The 23,315-nt window shown below is 34.5% G+C and overlaps 1 protein-coding gene across 2 annotated transcripts in view; it reads left to right on the top strand.

The window, feature by feature from the left end:
- Positions 1-23,315, top strand: part of HOOK3 (hook microtubule tethering protein 3) — a 58,114-nt gene that overhangs the window by 4,250 nt on the left and 30,549 nt on the right. For both annotated transcript variants that reach the window (XM_083353728.1, XM_083353729.1), the window contains exons 2-8: positions 4,750-4,835; positions 9,529-9,601; positions 12,899-12,949; positions 14,454-14,586; positions 19,179-19,246; positions 20,742-20,804; positions 22,767-22,850. In XM_083353728.1, the coding sequence (XP_083209854.1) occupies positions 4,750-4,835; positions 9,529-9,601; positions 12,899-12,949; positions 14,454-14,586; positions 19,179-19,246; positions 20,742-20,804; positions 22,767-22,850 (558 nt within the window). The remainder of the gene's footprint in view (positions 1-4,749; positions 4,836-9,528; positions 9,602-12,898; positions 12,950-14,453; positions 14,587-19,178; positions 19,247-20,741; positions 20,805-22,766; positions 22,851-23,315) is intronic.

The raw sequence follows: 23,315 nt of genomic DNA on the forward strand, positions 1-23,315 counted from the left end.
TATAATAGGTAATCATCACAAATTCTCAGGCAATATTGTTATAATGTATCGTTATTTGACCCAGAATTGAAATCTTACATAGTTGGGCACTGAAATAAATTTAACTGTAGCATAATGTTTGGAAGATATTTTCAGATTTCTCTTGTGCTTATGTGTATAAATTTTAAATGCAGAAATTGTATTATGTTTAAAAACATACGGTATCCAATAGAGGAGGATAGAAAATAAAATATCAAGAAAATCCATGCTGATTTCTAAATGGTTTAGAAAAAATATATAAAAAATAATTTACAGTAGCATACAGTATGTAATATAAAAAAATAACACCATGCAGAAATAATTTGCTGGTAGCAGTTAAAATTCAAAAAAAGGTCTGATGAACATATTTCTAAACTTGAACTATTTATCTTTGTCGTATCCTTTAATCTTCAAATACTGTTCAGAACTCAATGGTTTAAAATATTTATTATTATTTTACTGATGTACTTGTGTTTGGCATTATGGCCTGGGGATACAAAGAAGCAGATACACAGAGTTAACATTATCTGCAACCTTTTGTGCATTCTTTTTCATACAGTAGTACTTTTGCAGTGAAACAGTATACTTTTGAAAGTTGACTTTTAGCATGGTAACAGCCTAAGAGAGCCATTTGTACACCACAGCAACAAGAAACAGAAGCCCAATTCAAATGTAAAAAAAAAAACCTCTAGTACATCATGGTTTATTGCAAGGGTTTTCTAACAGTCCTGTGGAACCCTAATAATTTGGATTCTGTAGATTAGAACCCTGGGGAACATGCCAGGCTTCTGGGAAAGACCAAACGTAAAGAAACCATCCTCCGCATACTGGAATGGATCCAGTTTGCCTTTTCTGGGAATTTTTTTAAAGGAACAAATCCCATAGTCTGAAAAAGCTTGAAAACTCCTGATTTATTGGATTAAGAATGGATCCTGTACACTCTCTTTTTTCTGTTTTAATTTGGGAATTCTATGTTTCATTGACCAAACTAGGAAATGTACTGGATAAGTTTTGAACTTTGCGTTTTTTAGTTCAGATTCCACAAGAAATTTGGATTTATTGTGCTGAGGAATTAAAAGAGACTACACAAGAGGTGGACTGAAGAGGTATAAACCATTCAACTCATTTCCAATCAGATAAAACGTCCTATTGCACTACAAATATGATGTCTGAAAGGCTTTGCTGTGCCTGTTCATGTTGGTAATATTGGTGTTGTGGAAAATGTTAGTATATAAATAATGAACAGTTTTACTCCCTTTGATTTTAAGGCAGCTAACAGCAATAAAATTAATAAATAAAATTTTGCTAAGTCCAAGTAGTATGCAGCAGCAACGAACACCTATCATATTTTGTAGTAGTTTTGCTTGATTTTGATATTTACAATAAAAAAAATAACTTCAGAATTTTTATTCAAAAGTAATTATAATTAATTACAGGAGGATTAGTCTGCAAAGTTAACCAAAGCTTATTTTGATTAAGAGACCCCTAAGCTAAGATTGACTCATGGTACATTTATTTCATGATGCAATTTTTTGGCAGTATTATAGAAGTGCTTTGACATTTACTGTCTTCTAGGAGATTTTTGTTTGTTTGACTTACCAGTCTAACTTACAATCATGGGGTTCAGAAGTAATTCTGTTATCCATTAATAAGCAGGGCTGGTCTTATTTAGAATTTGACATGTATCAAGGTTAGCTAGGTGCTACAAAGTATATTAAATCTGTAGTTGAGATGTCAGAAAACTTCTCGTGTCCACCCAAGTGTCCTAACCTGTTTGTGAACATTGCAAAAACTGGTTAGAGTGGATTAAATGGCCAGTAAGACAACAGGCTTGTTCGGTTAAAACATTTTTAAATAAAACCATTTAGTATTTAAGTGAACATAAGCAGGCTAAAAATGTTTCTCCTTTTTTCAGGGTGTTAACTTCCTGTTTTCTTTTTAAGAATTTTAATTGAATATTTTTGGTCTCCAGGGGTGGGGAATCTCGATATGGAAACATTGCCTTTTAAGTAAATTTACAAACATATCACTGTTCATACTTTTATGTGCCATTATATAAAGATATTTCTCTTTCTATTAAAAGAGAATTATTTCCAGTGGTATGGGGTGAGAACAATTGTGTATGTGAAGTATATTCAAATTTTCAGAAAGATCTCCTGTTTGATTAATACCACACATAGGTTGTGTCAGCTTTTCTTCACTTAAGAATTCCTTGAAACACAAAATTAGACTAGGGCTGTCTAAATATTTTTGTGTAATTGTATATACTATTAGCAATTCAGAATTGTTAGAGATATGGTTATTGTATTTTGATCCATATATGTTTAAATGTCATACTTTTCACACTTAACAACAGTTGCATCATCCACATGGTCAAGTGATCAAATTTGGATGCTTGACAAATGGTTTATATTTGGGATGCTTGCAGTGTCTTGGTTTCATGTGATCACCTTATGCCATCTTCTGACAAGCAAAGTCAATGGGGAAGCCAGGTTAACTTAACTGCAGTGATTCACTTAACAACTGTGACATGAAAAGTCATAAAATGGGTCAAAACGTACTTAACAAATGTCTCACTTAGCAGCATAAATTTTGAGTCCAATTGTTGTAGGTTGAGGACTTGTAATCTAGAAAGATATGTCTTAAGATTGGTATTTAATTCTTTTGGGAATTAAACCATTTATTTTTTAGGCCCATACAGATTCTCTATATAGATACTTTGAATATTTTTTAAAAAAAATATGGAAGTCAATGAAATTATGGCTGAGGGCTGTAATCAAGTCTTTGTTCTTATGTTGGGTTTATAACACAGCTACACACACACAATATTAAGGTTCTTAAATGTTTGTGAGCTCTTTGGAATTTTCAGTATTTCTGCATAAGTGTAATCTAACGTGAACTGTTTTCCACACAAGGAAGCCCGTCAACATCCCTGAGATGAAATTTTCTCTAAAGAGGAATGGGCTAAAATTCCTCAAAAGTAATGTGCAGGATTGATCAACAGTTATCAGAAACATAGCAGTTATTGCTGTCCCAGGGGGATACACATCAGTTACTTGAAAGCAAAGGCTTATATACATTTGCTAGAGATAAGTACGTAGCTTTGCATAATTTTCCTCAATGAATAAATGAACAAGTATCATATTTTTGATTGTTTTAGTGTGCTCTCTTTATCTAGTTTTAGGACGTGTGGAGAACCGATAGTGTTTTAGGTCATATTTATGTAGAAATATTGAACATTCAAAATGTTAACTTTTAAACACTACTGTACACCTTATACCCCCTTACAGCTTATGTGTTGGAATTTCATTTAGTGGAAGTATGTTGATTTTATCATAACACGAGTTCACTATTTTTCGCAATTCTACATCAGACTTGTTCTCAACTTGATTATTTCTCTAGTCTCTTGAACTTTAGTCAACTGGATAGATAGTTGTAAGATAAGCCTAGCTGCAATCTCTGACCATTTTTTTTGATTATTTATTAACTTTATCCCACCTTAATTTTTTACAACTCAAGTCTCTATATGTAATATTCGCTTCTCCTATTTTCCTATAATAACAACTCTGTGAAATAGGTTGGGCTAAGAGAAAGTGACTGGCTCAAAATCATTAATAATCTTGTCAATTATTATTAACTTCTTTCTTTTTTATACTCAGTTTTATAATAGTCAGGAGTTAATGAAGAACAAATCAATGATGTTGCAGTGCCTCCATTTTTATGAGTTACTAGATAGATTCTTTAACCTCTGCTTAGTAAAAGGAAGTAGAATCTCTTTTAAATATTTTTTGGATCAAGAATAGAACTAGGAACAAATTGAATGGCAAAAAATATTCCTTGCTGTAAAATCTAGTAAATTGGAGAATGGGGCTTTCACAAATGTTCATCTTTGGAGGGGAAGCTAAGTATGCTGCCATTGATTTTTTAGCTTCTTTCACTCTCTTCCAGGCCATTTTGTAGAATGTCTTTTCTGTTTTTGGCATAGAATGTGGGAAGAAGAGAGTCAGCAGTCTGTTCCTCCTTGACCCCCTCCCCTGTTGTTTTTTTTAGATAGGATAGGTCAAACTCCATGATACTTTTGGGAAAAAAATAAACTACTATAGGCAACTACTGCTTTATTGTTATGCAGATATTTTTGATTTTCTTTCTTTGGGGAAGAATCAATTAACACTTTAGTAATTTCTGAGCAGATACTACTGTGGTGGAATCCTTATAGCAAAAGATTTGGCAAAAAAGATGAAGATACCTTTGATTCAAATAGACAAAGGATATATTTTAAAAGGTCTCCTTTGAGACCTTTTTGAGCTTTATTTTTTTACGGAAGATTTATAATTCATCATGATTTTTGTATACCTTATTCAGGTATTAGTGATTTTTGGAAGCAGTGTATGAATAAATATGTTCACATGTTGCTTTTACACATATTATTATACTATATTTAATCCATTAAAGCTAAAGGAAGGGCAAAAAAAGAATGGCTTTATTACAGATGTGATGCTAAAATAGGGTCTTTCAAGTTTACAGAAATAAATTCACCCATTCATTATTTATAATGTCAGTAATAATCAAGATCTTGTTTTTATTTCTTTGATTTAACTTGTTTACTTTGGTCACTTCTATCAGCAGCTCTTTGTACAGCTTTGTAGCTTTGTACAACTTCTGAAATCACTTGATGAGCTAGTATAATAAATTTGAGATAGTTTAACTAAATATAACTTTCTTTCTCTTCAGATCCAGACATTTAATGTTGAAGCACCATGCCAGACTGTAGAAGATTTAACAAATGGAGTTGTGATGGCTCAAGTACTTCAAAAGATGTAAGATGATTTTTTTGGGTAAATAAATGGTTTATTCATATTCAGTTTTCTGCATCAGAAAACTAGTGTCAAATTTCTATTTCATTTTATTACCTCTAGTTTTCTTACTAGTGGGCAATGAGTTTTTAAGACAGTAAGAATCGAATTCATTGAATTTATGAACAAGCTAGTTAAAGTAAGATCTCAAACTTTTTGTAAGCATAGGTAAAGGTAAAGATTCCCCCGCACATGTGTGCTAGTCGTTTCCAACTCTAGGGGCCGGTGCTCATCTCCGTTTCAAAGCCGAAGAGCCAGCGCTTGTCCGAGGACGTGTCCGTGGTCATGTGGCCAGCATGACTAGACGCCAAAGGCGCACGGAACACTGTTACCTTCTCACTGCAGGGGTCCCTATTTTTCTACTTGCATTTTTACGTGCTTTCGAACTGCTAGGTTGGCAGAAGCTGGGACGAGTAACAGGCGCTCACTCTGTTACGCGGCACTCGGGATTCGACCCGCCAAACTGCCAGCCTTCTGATCGACAAACTCAGCGTCCTAACCCACTGAGCCACCACGTCCCTTTGTAAGCATAGAAGATACAAATATGTAGATAAGAGAAATGTAATTTAGGAATAAATGTATACTAAGATGAAACTTCTATGAGACAGTTGTAAAAAGATTTATATTTGCTGAATTACTGTATCGATGTGAAAGAAGGTTAGTCATTTCCACAAAATGACAGAGTTGTTTTGGATCTCCTGAGAATATAATATTGAACTTCGTTTCATCAGTTTCTTTTACTGGGAGGGCACTTTTTTATATTTGGTTATCCAATACAACATTTTCAGTTAATTCAATGTTAAGTGAATTATTTAAAATAGTGACAAATTGATATGCAAAGGAATAAGCATGTCTTGTACAGTAGCTTTACATTAAAAAAGAGGAACCCCAAACCCATATTCTAAGATGGGAAATGCAAGAGATGGAAAAAAAATACATATTAAACAATAAAAATAGATCTGCATGTTCACTAGATTATGCTATAATTGAAAAATGGGAAAACATTGCCAGTGAATATTTGTTTGATAAAATATACTGCTATTTTTCAGAGTAGTATTGGTTTTGATTTTGTATGTTGGAGACTGTAAAATGCGCTTTTGACTCTGTTGCTGAAATATTCAGAGACAGAGATTCCACATATAGATTGAATAAATAAGGGGAGTGTATACAGCCTTTTCTCTTTGTCGTTTTCACCATATTCTGTCCTAACTGGCTTTCTGGCCTGTCTCTAGGTTTCATGTGGGAATGACAAGATGTTCTGAGATTTCTGTTTTTCCAAGCACATTCTACAGCTTGACAAGTGATGCAATTGAAAGCTTTCAATAAACAATGAATGCATACTGACATCTTGTTGGTATTATTTGGCTTTCTCAGTTACCCAGCATGCATCAGTACTAATGTCTCATGTTCCTTGGCCTTTTCTGAAGCCAGCTTGAACATCTGGCTTCTTTTCATATAAAGCTCTAATCTGTGTTGGATAATCCTAACATGTGCAACTTTTATTTAACTTAAAATTTTACTTAATAGAAGATAAAAAGACAGTAGCAAAGAAAATAATGGGCTGCACAGGTATAGCATAAAGTTGAAGAAAGTAAACTTACATACTGAGAGAAACTAATCCATTAGACTTATGTAACAGCATCACCTGCTATTAGCTGAACCCAGAGATAGCTAGGAATTGCAGGAACAGTGAGGCGTAAAAAAAAAAGGATATATTATTAGATTTTATGTTCCTGAAATTGGATGATTTTGACCGACAGTTATCTTTCTTCTGACCAGCAAACAGCAATACACTGGGAAGTAGAGGTAAAACCACTAATTTAGCAATCATTATCAGAGTTCTCTTAAGTAGATGAGATGAGCAAGGAACTGGCAGAATATATATTTGAAAAGGAATGTTTCCTAGGGTCCTGAGTTGAGGAAGGTAAGATAATCAGTTTTCTAAACAATTCACAAGAGATTTTAAATATGGCAAGTCGGGCAGAGCAGATTTTGTTATACATTGTTTATTATGTAGCATAATAGGTTAGCTCATGGTTTAGCATAAGTGAACCCAGCCATTGCAATAGACACAATCTTAAGGTGACTAACATTAATAATCTTTGTTATATCAAATTCTATGAGGGCTGGATTACATTCATTAGTGCAATATAGTCGTGGTCTACCTCTGCTAGTAATATTGATAAGGATCACATATTAAGGGAAGTTTCACTTCCTATCTTTATCATTGGTGAAATGTGAGCGCAGTGAAATGTGTTTTTCCAAATATGCAATTAAATATGTGCGTTTGCGTGGAAACTGTAAAAACTTCTAAAACTAACATTTCAACTTGTTAAATCAAATAGTAGGATAAAACAGCTTTTGCAGATAGAAAGGCATACCAAAAATGTGCTATATCAGCAATTCTTAAATTGTGTGCCAAGGCATAATGATATAAATAGGATCCTTTGACCTATAAAAACCTATTTTCAGAAAAGATAGTTTGGGGCACTTCTATATGAATAGCTAAACTGGTTTTCCCACTTTTCAGTCAGAGAAGTGGCATGTTCAAAAATAAGCTGTTGAGGTGGGGTGTATGAGTCTTTTTATATACTAAAAGTAGATCTTAGATGTGAGTAAAGGATGTTCCTTATTTTGTAAAAAGGTGTGTCATGTTAGGATAGATTATATAATAAGAAAATGAAATATACTTCTAAATTATATAATAAGGAACTTGTTATATTTCACTTTCATCCAATTAATAATAACTCAGCAGTGGAGTTTATTGATAACAGTTTAAAAATAATTTGCTAAAGTATAGTCAATTACTCTTCTTGAATAAATCACTGAAAAAATCCAGATATTAAATTTACAGAGTGATGTATCACATTTTCTCACATCTGGAAATCTTATGTTTGTGTGTGTATAAAAACATCAATTAAAAGTAATTGCTCTGGTTTTGGTGAACCATGATTTATGGAAAATTGTGAAATCTTATTTATGCTTTTGTTAAATATAAAATTTTGTAAATAAATAATTTTCAAAGAGAATTACAGACAGTGCTTCTGGTGATTTATTATATGCATTCTGCAAGGGCATAATAAATAGATTTTGATTAGAAGTTTATACTTTGATATTATCTACTAAATGTTGAGTATAAATTGAACAGCTAGCTGGCTAGGAATAAGATTACAGGTAGGACTTAAATAACTATAACTCTGTAAATGATTTATATAGTAAAATTTAATATAGAGAAGAAAAATAATCTTAATGTATCAAGATTTTGGAATGTAAAAAAGATGGGATAATAATAAAATGTAAATAGTTATATTTAATGTGACTATTTTGTGCTTCGTGTTGTATGAAAATATGTTTTAAGTCATTGCTATTAAAATTTCTGGAAACCTTTTCCTAATAACCTTGATTGACATGGAATATAGTGTAAAAGCCATTTTTTTTTAATATCAGCACTATAGGATTTTTAGTTGACAAACTTGTAATTTTGTGTAAGCAGACAGAGAGGGCCTCCTCAGGGTACCACCGGTCAGAGAATGTCGGCTGGTGACCCCCAGGGGGAGAGCATTCTCGGTGGGTGCACCAATCCTTTGGAACCGCTTACCGGCTGAACTCCAGATGGCCCCCGACCTTCACTCCTTCCGGCGTGATCTAAAAACTTATCTATTCGAACAAGCCGGCCTGGCCTGATGGGTTTGGGTTTTAACATTATTTTAACTAACCTACTACATTGGGCACAATCATTTAACTTTAAATCTTGTATCCTGTATTTTTATTTTTATTGCCCTGTACACCGCCCTGAGTCCTTCAGGAGAAGGGCAGTATATAAATCAAATAAATAAATAAATAAATATATATACATACATCCATACATCATCATTATCATTTTAGCCATTGTCTACGCACTACAGGATAAAGGCCTCTTCTGCATATTTCCAACTAATACAGTCCTGAGCTTTCTTTTGCCAACTGGGCCCACCATACTTGCTGATGTTATCGATCCATCTTGTTTTAGGTCTCTTTCGTGGACACTTTTTTATCAAGTGGGATTTATTCAAAAACTGCCTTGGTCTACCTGCCATCAATTCTTCCTATGTGACCAGTCCATTTCCATTTCAATTCTTTTACTCTCTTGATGACATAATATTTTTTTTGTTTTTTCTCTAATCCATGTGCAGGTCTTTTTATCTTGTCGTGTAATGCTGAGCATGTATCTTTCACTGGCTCTTTGTGCCACTCATAGCTTTTTCATCAATTGTAAGGTTAGTTTCCATGTTTCACCGGCATATGTTAGAGTAGGTAGCACATACGGATAAAAAACTTTTCAGGCATAGGGGGAGGTTGTTCTTGAAAATTATGCTTAGCTTGCTGAATGCCTGCCAACCACATTTAACACACTGTTTAATTTCCTTTATTATATCATCTTCCATTGAGATCCGTTGGCCAAGGTATATGTAGTGGACCACTATGTCTAGTAGTTCTTCAGATATATATTTTTTTCTTTCTTTGGTGAATTTATTAAACATAACCTGGCTTTTTTTCAGGTTTATTTTTAAGACAAATGGTTCTCCTGCTTTATGCAGCTCTTGTATGTGTCTGTGTATAAAGAGTTGAGATTGAAGGAAAATACTTTTAACAAAATATTCTGCTTTTATTTTTTCAGAGATCCAACATATTTTGATGAAAATTGGCTAAATAGAATAAAAAGAGAAGTAGGAGACAATTGGAGATTGAAGGTATTTTTATTGTTTAAATATTACATTGTTTTTTTGGTCAACTTACAACTGTTTGTTTTGATAAAATTCTGCAAGATTCAAATTAGGCCTCTATTAAAACACAGTAACATGTCTATTCAATTCTAAAAATTATTAATTATTTAATAACTTATTGTCAATTATTTGAGGCTTCTAGTTTAAACCCATGCTACTTTATGTCGTGCGTATGGCATTTTCTTACAGAAATAATTTTTCCTTGTTGGATTTTAACCCAGTTCATTCTGCTTTATCTAGTCTGGGTGGGACTATGGAATACTGGTACCCAATTAAAATGAATTGGAAAAAATGAGATATAAGACATTAATTATGCTGAAGCAGGATCTAAATGACTTCACATCATCGGAGAGAGACTGTCTAGTCAGGAAGTTGGGTCAAGCAGGGGAGCAGTCTGGAATTGTTAAGTGGATACAAGAGGGCAAAGTCCAACCCTCCTTGATTGCTGTTGAACCTTATCTAGTCTTTCCCAGGGGCAAACTGCCAGTCTGAGAAATTTGCTGTGAAATAGGCTTCAGCAATAAAATAACCAGTTTATAGTCTGCACACATGGATATGGTTGTTTGCGCCTGACAACTTTGATAAACTCTAATTTAATTATGCAAAATCTGCATTTGTAAATATAAGGTATTAGTAGTTTTATTTATTAATCCCTCTGGGGGCCTTTATATGAAGAAGGGAACTGCATAAAAGAAGAAAGGGCGATAATCGATATAACCCGTCCTGCCCCAATCAATAGCACTTAGGGAGGCTTCTGATAACATAGTTGCCCCATGTAATACCATTATTTGAAAATTCCAGATGGAGCATATTTTAATATATTTTATTTCTTTATACAATTTATATCCTGCCCTATTCCACAAACTTACAGAATTGATTTTCAGAGGCATTTTGTTTCTGAAATAAATGAATTCTATCATCAACTATGTTTTTCAAGCCTGGTGTCCCAAGATAAAAATAAAATATTTACATAGTTGGTCAACCATATTTGTCCATGAGAAGGCAGGTAGGGAGGCCTTATCAAAAAGGGCTTGTTTTATTCTGTCAGAAGACCCAATTTGAATTTGAAATAAATTGCCTAACTATAGAAGAAGCATTCATGACAGGATATTTGTTGTTGACCAAGGTCTCTAGTATAGGTTGAAATGTTAAATTATTCCTTTTTTATGTTTGCAGTACAGTTTTGCAGAAGGCAAAAGCCAAAAATTGCTTTCCACTGAAGTCTTTTTCAGTCTTACCTGCAGATGTGGAGGTAAAATGGGAGCTTCTCTCAAGTCCCAGACTCCTCTTGACTAGTGAAAATCATGCAATGGGAAGGGAGTGCTGCACATTTGCATTCAGTACTCTGTCTTTATTGATTTTAAATTCTGAAAAGCTTTTGCTGAATCTTTGCTTAATTGCTTCTTGGCAGATCTTTAGCCATAGCAGATCATCATACACATAAATTACTTTTTTTTGTTTAATCTGGTTTTGTGATGATTCATGATTGATTTAAATTTCTTGATGGTTCTTGTTTCCATGTAATAACATTTAAGTCCTTCTGAGACACAAAATCAAATTCTGGGGAAAGTTAAGGTTCTTTTGTATCGGTAGGAAACGATGAAATATTCATACCACATTTGACAATAAAAATGGAGAAAACTAACAGAAAGATTAAAGCCCCCACTCTTTCCATCAGATTAAGACACGTAAAATTATTAGCACTGCTAATGCACTTAAGTCTTTAGAAACTATATTTAATTAAGAGTCATTGTGAAACATGGCCCAAACAACAATAATTATATGGTTGAGACAAGCTGACACCTCCTTCTTCAGCTGTGCTAACACCTTTCAGCGTGTTATGAAACCAAATAGTGATCTTCATGGGGCATTTTCTTATTAGATAGGCATAGAATTATACAACCAATATTGCTGTTGGGTGACCCAAAGACATCTGAATTTAATTGAAGGCTACCTGAGAAGTGATTATTCTTAGACTGTGTTGTTTTACTTCTTATTTATGCATTTGTCTGTTTGTTTTCTACAATGAAGAATTTGCTGATTTTTTTTTCTCCCCGGGGCGGAGAAAAAAGTTTGCTTGTTTGCTTACTTATTTATGGGATTTGCCTATCACTTGAAACCAGGATTCAAGGTGGCTTGTAGAACTTCCATGCAAACCACAAAATTGTCAGTCTAAAAGTTATCTGAATATTAAGTTTTGATTTAAAGGATTTTGAAGGGGTCAATATTTGCAAGAATAATTAACATTACAGACCTAAGATATGTGTATTGTAGTGAAACTCCAGGGAGCAACAAAAGTGTTTAATTTGAATTCTTCATTTTATTCTTTTTCAATCCAACATCAGGGTGGAATTGGACTTTTTATTATTATTTGGGACTCAAGACCACATCCTAAGTTGGCACCATATTTTTCTTTTGTTTAGGTTGAAAAGAACTTGCTTGAACTCTCTCGTATTTATGCAGAAAGTTTGCTTCCTTCAGTTGCTCAATTGCTGTAACAATACGGAATTCCCTTTCATTGGTCTTGACACTTTGCCAAAATGTCCTACTTGTAATTACTTTTTTTATAAAAAACTGAGGAATTCATATGTAGGTTCAAATCTATAATGAGAAACGTTTTAAAAATCGGAAGCAAAGGGTACTAATACCTTCTCTTCTTGTTTTCAAGTTATTAAAAAAGTCATAAAATTTCATGGATTTGTTCAGGATGGTCAGAAGCACTCAAAAAAGAAACCCTAAATGAAGTAACCTTTTCAGGCACATCTAAAAGCTTTCGTGTGCCTAAAAATACGACTCTCTCCCACCATCAGAAACAGCTACTAGTTCTGTAGCTGAGGCTATTTGGGAAGTTATGCTGATCTGAATAAATACATGGTTTTAATTTTTGCCTTTATATATTTTGTATTCGTAGGGATATTCAAAATAAAATGTTTTGATTTGAATAATTATTTTATAAAACAATTGTTTGGGAATATTAATCCAAATTCAGAGATATAAAAAAAAATCACTATTACGTGTGATAAAAAATTTTCTGTTCCTGTGACCAAACAGAATCTAGAAATCAGAAAAGTATGGAATAATAATTTTGTGATTTTTGTTATTGGCTTTTTTGGCAAACCCCCCTCTCCCCCCCCCAAAAAAACCCCCACAAAAAAACCCCGTCTTCTGCTTTAAGTTATAATGAATTCTTATAAGCCTCAGTTTTAATTGTAATTTAGGACAATTCTTTTTTTAAAAAAATAATTGTTTTTATTTTACTCTAAGGTGAGCAATCTGAAGAAAATTTTAAAAGGAATTTTGGATTACAACCATGAAGTAAGAACCCTTATGTGTAATATATTCTGTTCTTTGAGTATAATATGTAGATTAGTTTACTATAATTGTTTCAAAGATGTTTGATCTTTTTTTAAAAAATACGGTATCTTGCTTAAATATCTTACATTTAAAATATAGTTAAAAGAGTAATTTCTCCTCCTCTGTGGGCATTTGCCATATTTTATAAATGTGTAACATGGTTTATAACGTGTTTTGAAAGGTGATGAATTCTTTGATATATACTTTATCAGTGTAATGAAGATAGTCTTGAAACTGTTTAATAGAACTCTTCATATAAAGTAGTTGACTTGACAAATATGGTAAATATACAATAGTTTTTATTCTGTTCAGTGATCTCTCCTTAATTTTAATTGGCTAGAATGGCTACATAGTTTTGTTGGTGAAATAAAATTCCCTGTCTCCTAAAAGAAATGTGAGATAAGTTGGATGCAACAGAAATTGCTTTGGTTGACCATATTATGTCATGGGGAAAAAAACAATGAAATTCTGAATCTTTCCATTGGGAAGCTTTTCACTTTAAATATTTATGTACTCTATTCTGATGTCATAAAAAGAATGAGAGAATAAATGTACCCTTGCACTCTCTGGTAAAGTGTTTTTAGTGAATCATGTTTCATTACTCTGGCGTATATTTTAGAGGAAAAACCCTATGAATTGTTCTAAATCAAAATGTCCCATCTTTACTACTTTTCCTGGGTGTTGGAACTACTAACAGTTCTTGGAGAGGTGGTTCTAGAACAGACATGTCAAACTCGCGATGTCACATGACATCGCGTGACTTATCGGAGCTTTTTCTCCATTGCCGGCAGTGGGGTGGGCGCGGTTTCCTGATGATGCGTCCGGCCTGCAGGCCGGCAGTTTGACACCCCTGTTCTAGAAGATCTTTTTTTTTATCTTAATAGTATATATTTGAAAAATACTTTAGTATTTGTGTTGAGAGATATTTGAGTCAGATTTACATCTAAAGAATGTTGCTTGTTTAAATTACAAGTAAAAGGATTTGGTGTTAATGCCAACTCTTGTGCAATAGCGCTTAGTCTCATTGTGGAAATGTGTCTCAGCCAAACCTCTATTCATTAGTGCGTGTGAATAAGCACTGTATGCAATGAATAGTCAACAGCTTGAAGCAGCAGATATGCTACTGTAAAGGTAAGCCAACTTCTAGATTTGAGCCGCTTAAGAACAACCAAATATTTTGACTCAATTCCTCAGCTGGAGAGCTTAGTTAGATGTCTGCTGTGGGGATGAAGATTTTATTAATAGGAGATGGATATGTCAGAGACACAGAAACAAGAGCTCTCTGTTAGTTGCTTAGCAAAATGGATTTGCAGAATTCAGGAAGGAATGATTTATGCATCTGGCTGGTAGTTACTCTGCAGAATGAATAATACCATTTCCTCTCATTAGGTTCCTAATCCTGCAATTCTGTTTACTTTGGCCCTGAAACCTGGAAATATGTTAATATATTTTTATCCTTGCACAGATTTTGGGGCAACAGATTAATGATTTTATCCTTCCTGATGTTAACTTGATTGGGGAGCACTCTGATGCATCAGAGCTTGGAAGAATGCTTCAGCTTATTTTAGGCTGCGCTGTAAATTGTGAACAAAAACAAGGTTAGTTGGCATTTTATTAAAGTGGTACATTGTTCAAACTAGATACATAGCCTTTGTTTCATTAACACAGACACCATTGGCATTGTTTTTCAGTTTCTTTGGTGAGTGTTAAAAAAAAATGACAATTAGTTTAATGTCTTCTATTGACCCAGAATGAGTCAGTAGTGAGCCAACATGAAAAAAGGGCATTGGTGCTTTATGATTTGCATGGGAATCCTTAAAGCAGCAGCATCTTTTTGATCAGATTGCTGTAATGAGGACTTGAGAAGTGCAGTGCTTGCCTACATTCAAAGTATTTCTGAATCATTTCAAATTGATCTTTCAGTGATTCATAGCATTGGTTTAAGAGAGCACATCTTTCTCCTGCTTCTAGATGGCCAGGCCCTACTGGTTTATTCTGCTTGATATCGCTATTTGTAATTACATTTCATTTCTCTAAATAATGTGAACAAAAGAATAACAGAGTTGGAAGAGACCTTGGAGGTCTTCTAGTCCAACCCTCTGCTCAAGCAGGAGATCCTATACCATTCCAGACAAGTGGCTGTCCAGTCTCTTCTTAAAAATCTCCAGTTGTTGGGACACCCACAACGTCTGAAGGCCAGCCGTTCTGCTGGTTGATTGTTCTCAGGAAATTTCTCCTTAGTTGTAGGTTGCTTCTCTCCTTAATTAGTTTCCATCCATTGTGTCTTATCTTGCCTTCTGGTGCTTTAGAAAATGGGCTGACCCCATCTTCTTTGTGGCAGCCCCTCAAATATAGGAACAATGCTATCATGTCACTCCTGGTCCTTCTTTTCACTAGACTAAAGGTTCCCCCGCACATGCATGCTAGTCGTTTCCGACTCTAGGGGCCGGTGCTCATCTCCGTTTCAAAGCCGAAGAGCCAGCGCTTGTCCGAGAACATCTCCGTGGTCATGTGGCCGGCATGACTAGACGCCAAAGGCGCACGGAACGCTGTTACCTTCCCACCGCAGTGGTCCCTATTTTTCTACTTGCATTTTTATGTGCTTTCGAACTGCTAGGTTGGCAGAAGCTGGGACGAGTAACAGGTGCTCACTCTGCTACACGGCACTCGGGATTCGACCCACCAAACCGCCGACCTTCCGATCAACAAGCTCAGTGTCTTCTGCAACCGTTTTTCATGTGTTTTAGTCTCAAGCTAAAACATCTTTGTTGTCTTGTCTGCATTCTTTCCCAGAATCTCAACATCTTTTTTATAATATGGTGACCAAAACTGGATGCAATATTCTAAGTGTGATCCTACTAAGGCTTTATAAAGCAGTATTAATACTTCATGTAATCTTGATTTTATACCTCTGTTAAAGCAACCTAAGATTGTATTGTTTTTTCTGGCTGCTGCTGCTGCACACACCTGGCTCATTTTTAAGTGATTATCCACTAGGACCCCAAGTTCCCTATTACCGTTACTGCTATAGAGAAAGGCTTCATTGCTTCATTGTTTGACTGTATTCCATATTCCATATTCCTTTTGCTAATTTCCACACAAATTACTGGTCTTTTGATTGTCATGAAGCGGAAGTAAAATGCAGTAGTGGTGTGGGATACATAATGATGACTAAAGAATTGAAAGGCTCTCATAGTATATTGATTTGGTCTGTGGCATAGAAAATATTGCTGTATTGTATTCTGTATTAACTCTGTTTGCCAAAGCAAAAAGGTGAGATATAAGTAAAATATGTGCATTAATAAACAGTACTGCCTGCTACAATATGGTACCTGCCTTATATTTAGATGGTATCTCTTAGAATTAGCCTCCAAAAAGTATGCTGATCGGAAATTTTTGGAATTGCACTCTCGATGTAGCTGGAAGACAGTATTTAGGTAGGATAAAATTTGTTAGATGTTTATATATATTTTCACATGAAACTAGAAAGTTTTTTGTGTTTTGTTGAGTACTGTTTTCTATTAGGATCACCAGAATGAGTGTCAGAAAGGTAAAATTGTCACTTAACTGCTTACAGCTAAATCTTTTAGTGAACTGAACAATATACAGTTGCAAGAAAAAGTATGTGAACCCTTTGGGATTATGTGGTTTTTTGCATGAATTGGCCATAAAATGCGCTCTAAACGTCATGTAAGTCACAACAATAGAAAAACACAGTCTGCTTAAAATAATACTACACAAACATTAGCTGTTGTCATGTTTTAATTGAAGATAAGATGGAAACATTCACAGTGCAGGATGGAAAAAGTATGTGAACCTTTGGACTTAATAACTGGTTGACTCTCCTTTGGCAGCAATAACCTCAACCAAACATTTCCTGTAGTTGCAGATCAGACCTGCACAACGATCTGGAGTAATTTTGGACCACTCCTCTGCACAAAACTGTTTCAGTGTAGCAATATTCTTGGGATGTCTGGTGTGAATCGCTCTCTTAAGGTCATGCCACAGCATTTCAATCGGGTTGAGGTCAGGACTCTGACTGGGCCACTCCAGAAGGCGTATTCTGTTCTGTTGAAGGCATTGTTTTGTTGAATTACTTGTATGCTTTGGGTCATTGTCCTGTTGCATCACCCATCCTCTGCGGAGCTCCAGTGGCGGACAGATGGTCGTACGTTTTCCTGCAAAATGTCCTGATAAACTCTGGAATACATTTTCCCATCAGTGACAACAATCCGTCCAGGCCCTGAGGCAGCAAAGCAGCCCCAAACCATGATGCTCCCTCTGCCATGTTTTACTTTGGGGATGAGGTTTTGATGTTGCTGTGCTGTGCCATTTTTTCTCCACACATAGTGGTGTGTGTTTTTCCCAGACAACTCAATTTTGGTTTCATCTGTCCATGTTTGAAGTTTGCAAAAGAGCACCTGGATGTTCCACAGCATTACTGGCAAAATATACTGTGGACAGATGAAACCAAAATTGAGTTGTCTGGGAAAAACACACAACACTATGTGTGGATAAAAAATGGCACAGCACAGCAACATCAAAACCTCATCCCCAAAGTAAAACATGGCGGAGGGAGCATCATGGTTTGGGGCTGCTTTGCTGCCTCAGGGCCTGGGCGGATTGTTGTCATTGATGGGAAAATGAATTCCAGAGTTTATCAGGACATTTTGCAAGAAAACGTATGACCATCTGTCCGCCACTGGAGCTCCACAGAGGATGGGTGATGCAACAGGACAATGACCCAAAGCATACAAGTAATTCAACAAAACAATGGCTTCAACAGAACAGAATACACGTTCTGGAGTGGCCCAGTCAGAGTCCTGACCTCAACCCGATTGAAATGCTGTGGCATGACCTTAAGAGAGCGATTCACACCAGACATCCCAAGAATATTGCTACACTGAAACATTTTTGTGCAGAGGAGTGGTCCAAAATTACTCCAGATCGTTGTGCAGGTCTGATCTGCAACTACAGGAAACGTTTGGTTGAGGTTATTGCTGCCAAAGGAGGGTCAACCAGTTATTAAGTCCAAAGGTTCACATACTTTTTCCATCCTGCACTGTGAATGTTTCCATTTTATCTTCAATTAAAACATGACAACAGCTAATGTTTGTGTAGTATTATTTTAAGCAGACTGTGTTTTTCTATTGTTGTGACTTACATAACGTTTAGAGTGCATTTTATGGCCAATTCATGCAAAAAACCACATAATCCCAAAGGGTTCACATACTTTTTCTTGCAACTGTACTGTAGAATAATTCATTCTGACAATATAGACATTTATATTTTGCTTCCCTTAGTTGTTCCCATAAAACTGATTTTGCAACATGATACAGCCTGTGCTCAAGACTAACTGGAACTTGTCCACAAGGTCATGACCAGACTGTCACAACTGATAATTGCATGCCCAGCTACAATCAAGGTTTGATAAGTTTAGGCACTATTTTATGAAATATTCAAAGGGAAAGGGGGTGGATTGGTTGCATACATCTGTGTTTGTAAAGGATGAAAATATATGTCTGCAAAGTTTTTTAATTTTCTTTGCTGTTTCTGCTATGCCATTTTGTGTGGTCTTTCATTAAAGAACATACCTGCAATTATCTGTTAGGAATGAAATTTATTAGACTTGATTATGTGAGTTTTCTTAACAATCACTTTCAGTTCTTCAGTCCTAGCTCTATCCCCTTATATAGAGAAATGCAATTTTTTTTATTATTTAATTTGTCTATTTACTTTATATCTCACCTTTCTACTTGTTTGTAAACTTAAAATGGCTAACAATAATTAAAATACAGAATACAAATATGAAAGAATATAATTTAAATGTAATGCTAAAAGTCTATTAAAAGAATTCATCTTGAGCCAAAATGAACTCGAATTTACTCAGGCATTCATCACTTGAAGTTTGCATCCTTCAATTCTCACACATGTATTTATATTAGTATTGTATCAAGGCTAGTAACATAGTTGCAGTAGAGAAGTATTCTCCCTATTATTGCCTAAAATTAATCGCTTTGAAGAATGTTTATTTTGTCATGCATACATTAAAAGAGAAAATTCACCTATACTAAATGAAAAAAATGAACATTTTTCAGCATGACATAGACATACTGGTCTATATATCTTTCTGAATTTTCTAAGCATGAATAATTACATTCTAAACATGATCACAATTGTTATCTTACAGAATATATTCAGACCATCATGATGATGGAGGAATCTGTTCAACATGTGGTCATGACAGCCATTCAGGAGGTAAGGAGTTTAAAAATACATATCTTAAAGTTATATAGCCAAATTCATACTGTGTGAATCTTTAACAGTTCAGAAATATATGAAATATTTTTAAAACATAAATTAATCATATCTTCCACTTTGCTTTCATGTAGAACATTTACATTTTTGAAAGTTAATGCTTGGTCCCCTTCTTGCATTCCCTTTCCTATTAATTTCCACCGAACCTTTGAATAGGAGCATATTTAGCAGTAGATATTTTAATAACTGAATTTCATTATTATTAATGAAATAGGGAAGGCTCAGTAACTTGGAAAATCTTTGTGAACTTTCCTGTAAGTAAATACCACTGAATTGATTGGGACATACTGAGTGCTGACAACCAGCTCTGGAATTTCCCCCCCAAAATCACATGCCTAGAGAAAAAAATGTTTTCTAGGTCTTTTCTGAACTTGGTTTTTTTCTTGAATAAATTTCATTACCAGACTATGTAACATTGACATTGGGAGATGAACTTTGTTTTCTGTTTATATATTGTAGCTTACCCTACCAGGCTTGTATCATCCTGTTTGGAAGGATGAATTCATTACTTCTTCTTGATGCCATGCTATTCTTGCTGCTTGCTGGAGTGATTAGATGCTCACTTCAAAGCTCTGGTGATGTTACCTAGACTGGTAATGAAATATCTGCAAGAAGGAAATCAAGTTCAGAAAACATCTATAGCCCAACAGTTCAACCCTGAGCTACATATTCATACTTTTGAACTTATTTTTGTTTCTTGAATCCCACGGTGTGTGCAGTACTACTTAATAGTGTTTTGGTTTGATTATTTTGTTGGAATAGAAATGTAGAAAGTGACCATGTTTCTTGTCACATGTACCCACCGCAAACAAGTTTCTTGGCTGCTTTATACAGGACTTTTTTGGGAGTGGGGATGAAGAGGTAGTATACTAAATAGATCTCTAAGAACCAACCTGCACTAATGTGATAACAGAATCAATACCAAGGATTCAATAGATGCTGGTGCAGTTGAGGCACTTGTTTCTCTGCAATTAATGAAAGTAGAAAAACATCGTTTTTCCATCGTTTTAGAATGTCTGTTCACAATTGCCATTCAGTAATACCACCATTTGACATTCTTCTATTTGCAAATCAAGTTTCATTTATTGCTATTATTTTTTTTTGAAAACTGGGGAATTATTTTTATTAGTCTCTGATGTACCCCGTATCTTACTGAATTACCAGTATGTTTGATAATACCGTGTGGCAACTTTAGTTTATGAACAATATAAGTGTTAGTAGCAATAAGTTACATAAAATAATGTTTCTAATTCTTATCTCTCTCCCTAAAATTTGCTACGTTGAACCAAATAGTAAAATATAAATTGCTTTCTTGATTAGGGTAGGACATTCCCAACACCCATAATACAGTACCTTGTATTTTAAATGCCCTTAATTCTTACATAGATACAAATGAGTTTTTTGCTTTTTCTAATCCAGTGTGATCTTATTGCAGTTGATGAGTAAAGAGTCTCCAGTCACTGCTGGAAATGATGGTTATGTTGATCTTGACCGTCAGGTATGTAACACCTACTGCTATTTTTTTCCTTCCATTAGTAGAGTTCAGTTTGCATAATTTTGGAGCCACCCATTTATTTTGCTTTGTTTTTATCAGTTTATTTCTTTAATTTATTTGGAAAAGTGTAAAGGAAACAGACAACAAATTAGTGTCTTATTGGAACTGGTAAATTGTAGGAGTTACAATGAATATCAATAAAATAACATAATTATTGTGTTAGAATCATTGCCAGAAGGCAGCCTTGACAATGTTATGCCACATTTTGATTTTTTTTTTAAATCTAGTTACCAGAAATGAGGTCAAAGCAAAAATATGTTTATCAGGTCCAGTGTGAAATTTTGAAAGCTAATTAGAGGCAAAGCTGGAGATGCAAAAACATCTGATTTTATAAAAACTGATACTACTGATATTGAGTAAAAAAAACCAGTATTTTTTCATATTTCTCTTTACATATAAAATCAAATTGTTAATTTCATTTGTAGCATTATTTTCTTTCTCTGCCATCTCAACAGTCAAACTGGCTTTATCACAAAAACGCTATGACTCTTTTTAAACTAGCAATCAGGTTCTTCGCCAATACATATCTCCAAAAAATTGATTACTTTAGAAAAATGCTACTCATGTTATTAAATGCTGTATATTAATAAATTATTGAATATAATACACAAATATGGCATGGAACATAATTGGGAATATGCTTCATGCCATTATTCTCAGTAGGCAGAATTAAACTTTGAAAGACTTTGGAATTGAACCTTTTTTCAAAAATAATTTACTTAGTATGAGTAAATTATTTCCCAGCATTCAAGGGAACATCAAATTAGACATCAGCCTGCTTTAGATACGCTATTTATTCTTAAGTTGCCTTTATATTTTATGATACTTCTAAAGCCATATTAAAGAGTGCTTGGTTATTATAGCAAATGCTTGATGTAAGCTATTGTTTTGTAGTAAACAGTTCAACTTCACAAACACTTTGTAGTTGGTTGAACTGTAATGGGAGCTACTTTGAATGCAGATATAGAGTTTGCAGATATTGCAGAATGCAGATATTAAGTAGAGATTTATTTCTCTACTTAAAAATGAGCAAATCATAGGCAAAAACCTGATAGAATAGACAGAAACGAGATAGTTGGATCAGGTAATCGGACCTGGTAAGAGATCTTCCTTAAAGAAGCCAGTCTTTCCTAGTTTAGTGCTGTTCAGATGGGCCAACCTTCCCCAGATTTTCAATTATGACTTTGAAATTCATGGGTTATAGCCCAATTAATCTGGGGAGGTACCATGTTCATAGAAGGTTGTCCCAGAATAGATATCAAAAACTTTGCAGATTTTATCTTTGTTCCTTGAGTTAACTTTCCTGGTCCACATATATACAAGCAGTTGAAATCAACAAATTACTTCTTTAAGGGGGAAAGCTTGCAAGGCTTGAAACATTAAGTATAATAAATTTTCTTATATAGAAAGTTTGTAATGCCTAAATTTATCTGATTGATTACATACCATCAAGTCATTGTGGATTCTTAGTGACGACATAGGTAGATTTTCTCCAGGATGATATGTCCTAACTGATGCCATCAAGGTATACCCACCTCTGGTCACCCTCCATTAGAGCTGAATCCAGAGATACATGATTGAAACTTAACTACAGTTATCTTTAATATTGTTGTTACATGATTTCTATTACTTGGATGAGTGGCTCCTAAGTTAATTAGTGTATGAATATCTGGTATAAACATATCTCCTAAGATGCAACATTTTGCCATGCTTGCACAATAGAAAAATATTGATGTAGGTTTTGTCTCCGTGAAACAGAAAGCTTTGCAGATAAATTGTCAAAATAAATTAGGGGGGATGCATAATTATTTTAAATATGGATTAATTATTTGGATTACTATCCTTTTTTAATTTTTCATACCACTAGTTTTAATAAATAAAAATATTTTTTATTTAAAAACACAGTTGAAGAAAACAACGGAAGAATTAAATGAAGCCTTAGCAACCAAAGAAGAAATTGCTCAGAGATGCCATGAACTAGATATGCAAGTAGGCATGGTGTTTTGCTCTTATTTGCAGTATTGCATGAACCAGGGGAAGGTGGTCTGTAGCCTTCCAGCTCCTTTTTTTAATTAACCTACAGCCGCTGTATAGTTTCCCATTCTGAGATAGAAAGGATAATTTATGCTTTGACATATGCTACACCTGGATTAGAAAACATCTGCTGATCACCACTCCCAACAGGGAGAAAGTGAACAACCCTACCCGTCTAATAACAGTGTTCCCATATTGTAGTTTTTGCCTTGCTCATTGTTACCCTATCAAAACACCCCAAATCTTTCCTGTGAAAGGTGAAAGAGCTGGTTTGGTTCATAAGCAAACAGTCTGTAAGGTCGACTGAAATAATACATTATTTTAAACAAACAAGCAAACCTCAAAGATCTTTTAGAAGTACTTCTAGTAGTAGAACTCTGCCTTTATAGTGTCCTACATAAGTCTCCTTGCCTCCTTCCT

The sequence above is a fragment of the Vipera ursinii genome (assembly GCF_947247035.1).
Source record: "Vipera ursinii genome assembly, chromosome: 2".
Classification (NCBI taxonomy): Eukaryota; Metazoa; Chordata; class Lepidosauria; order Squamata; family Viperidae; genus Vipera; species Vipera ursinii.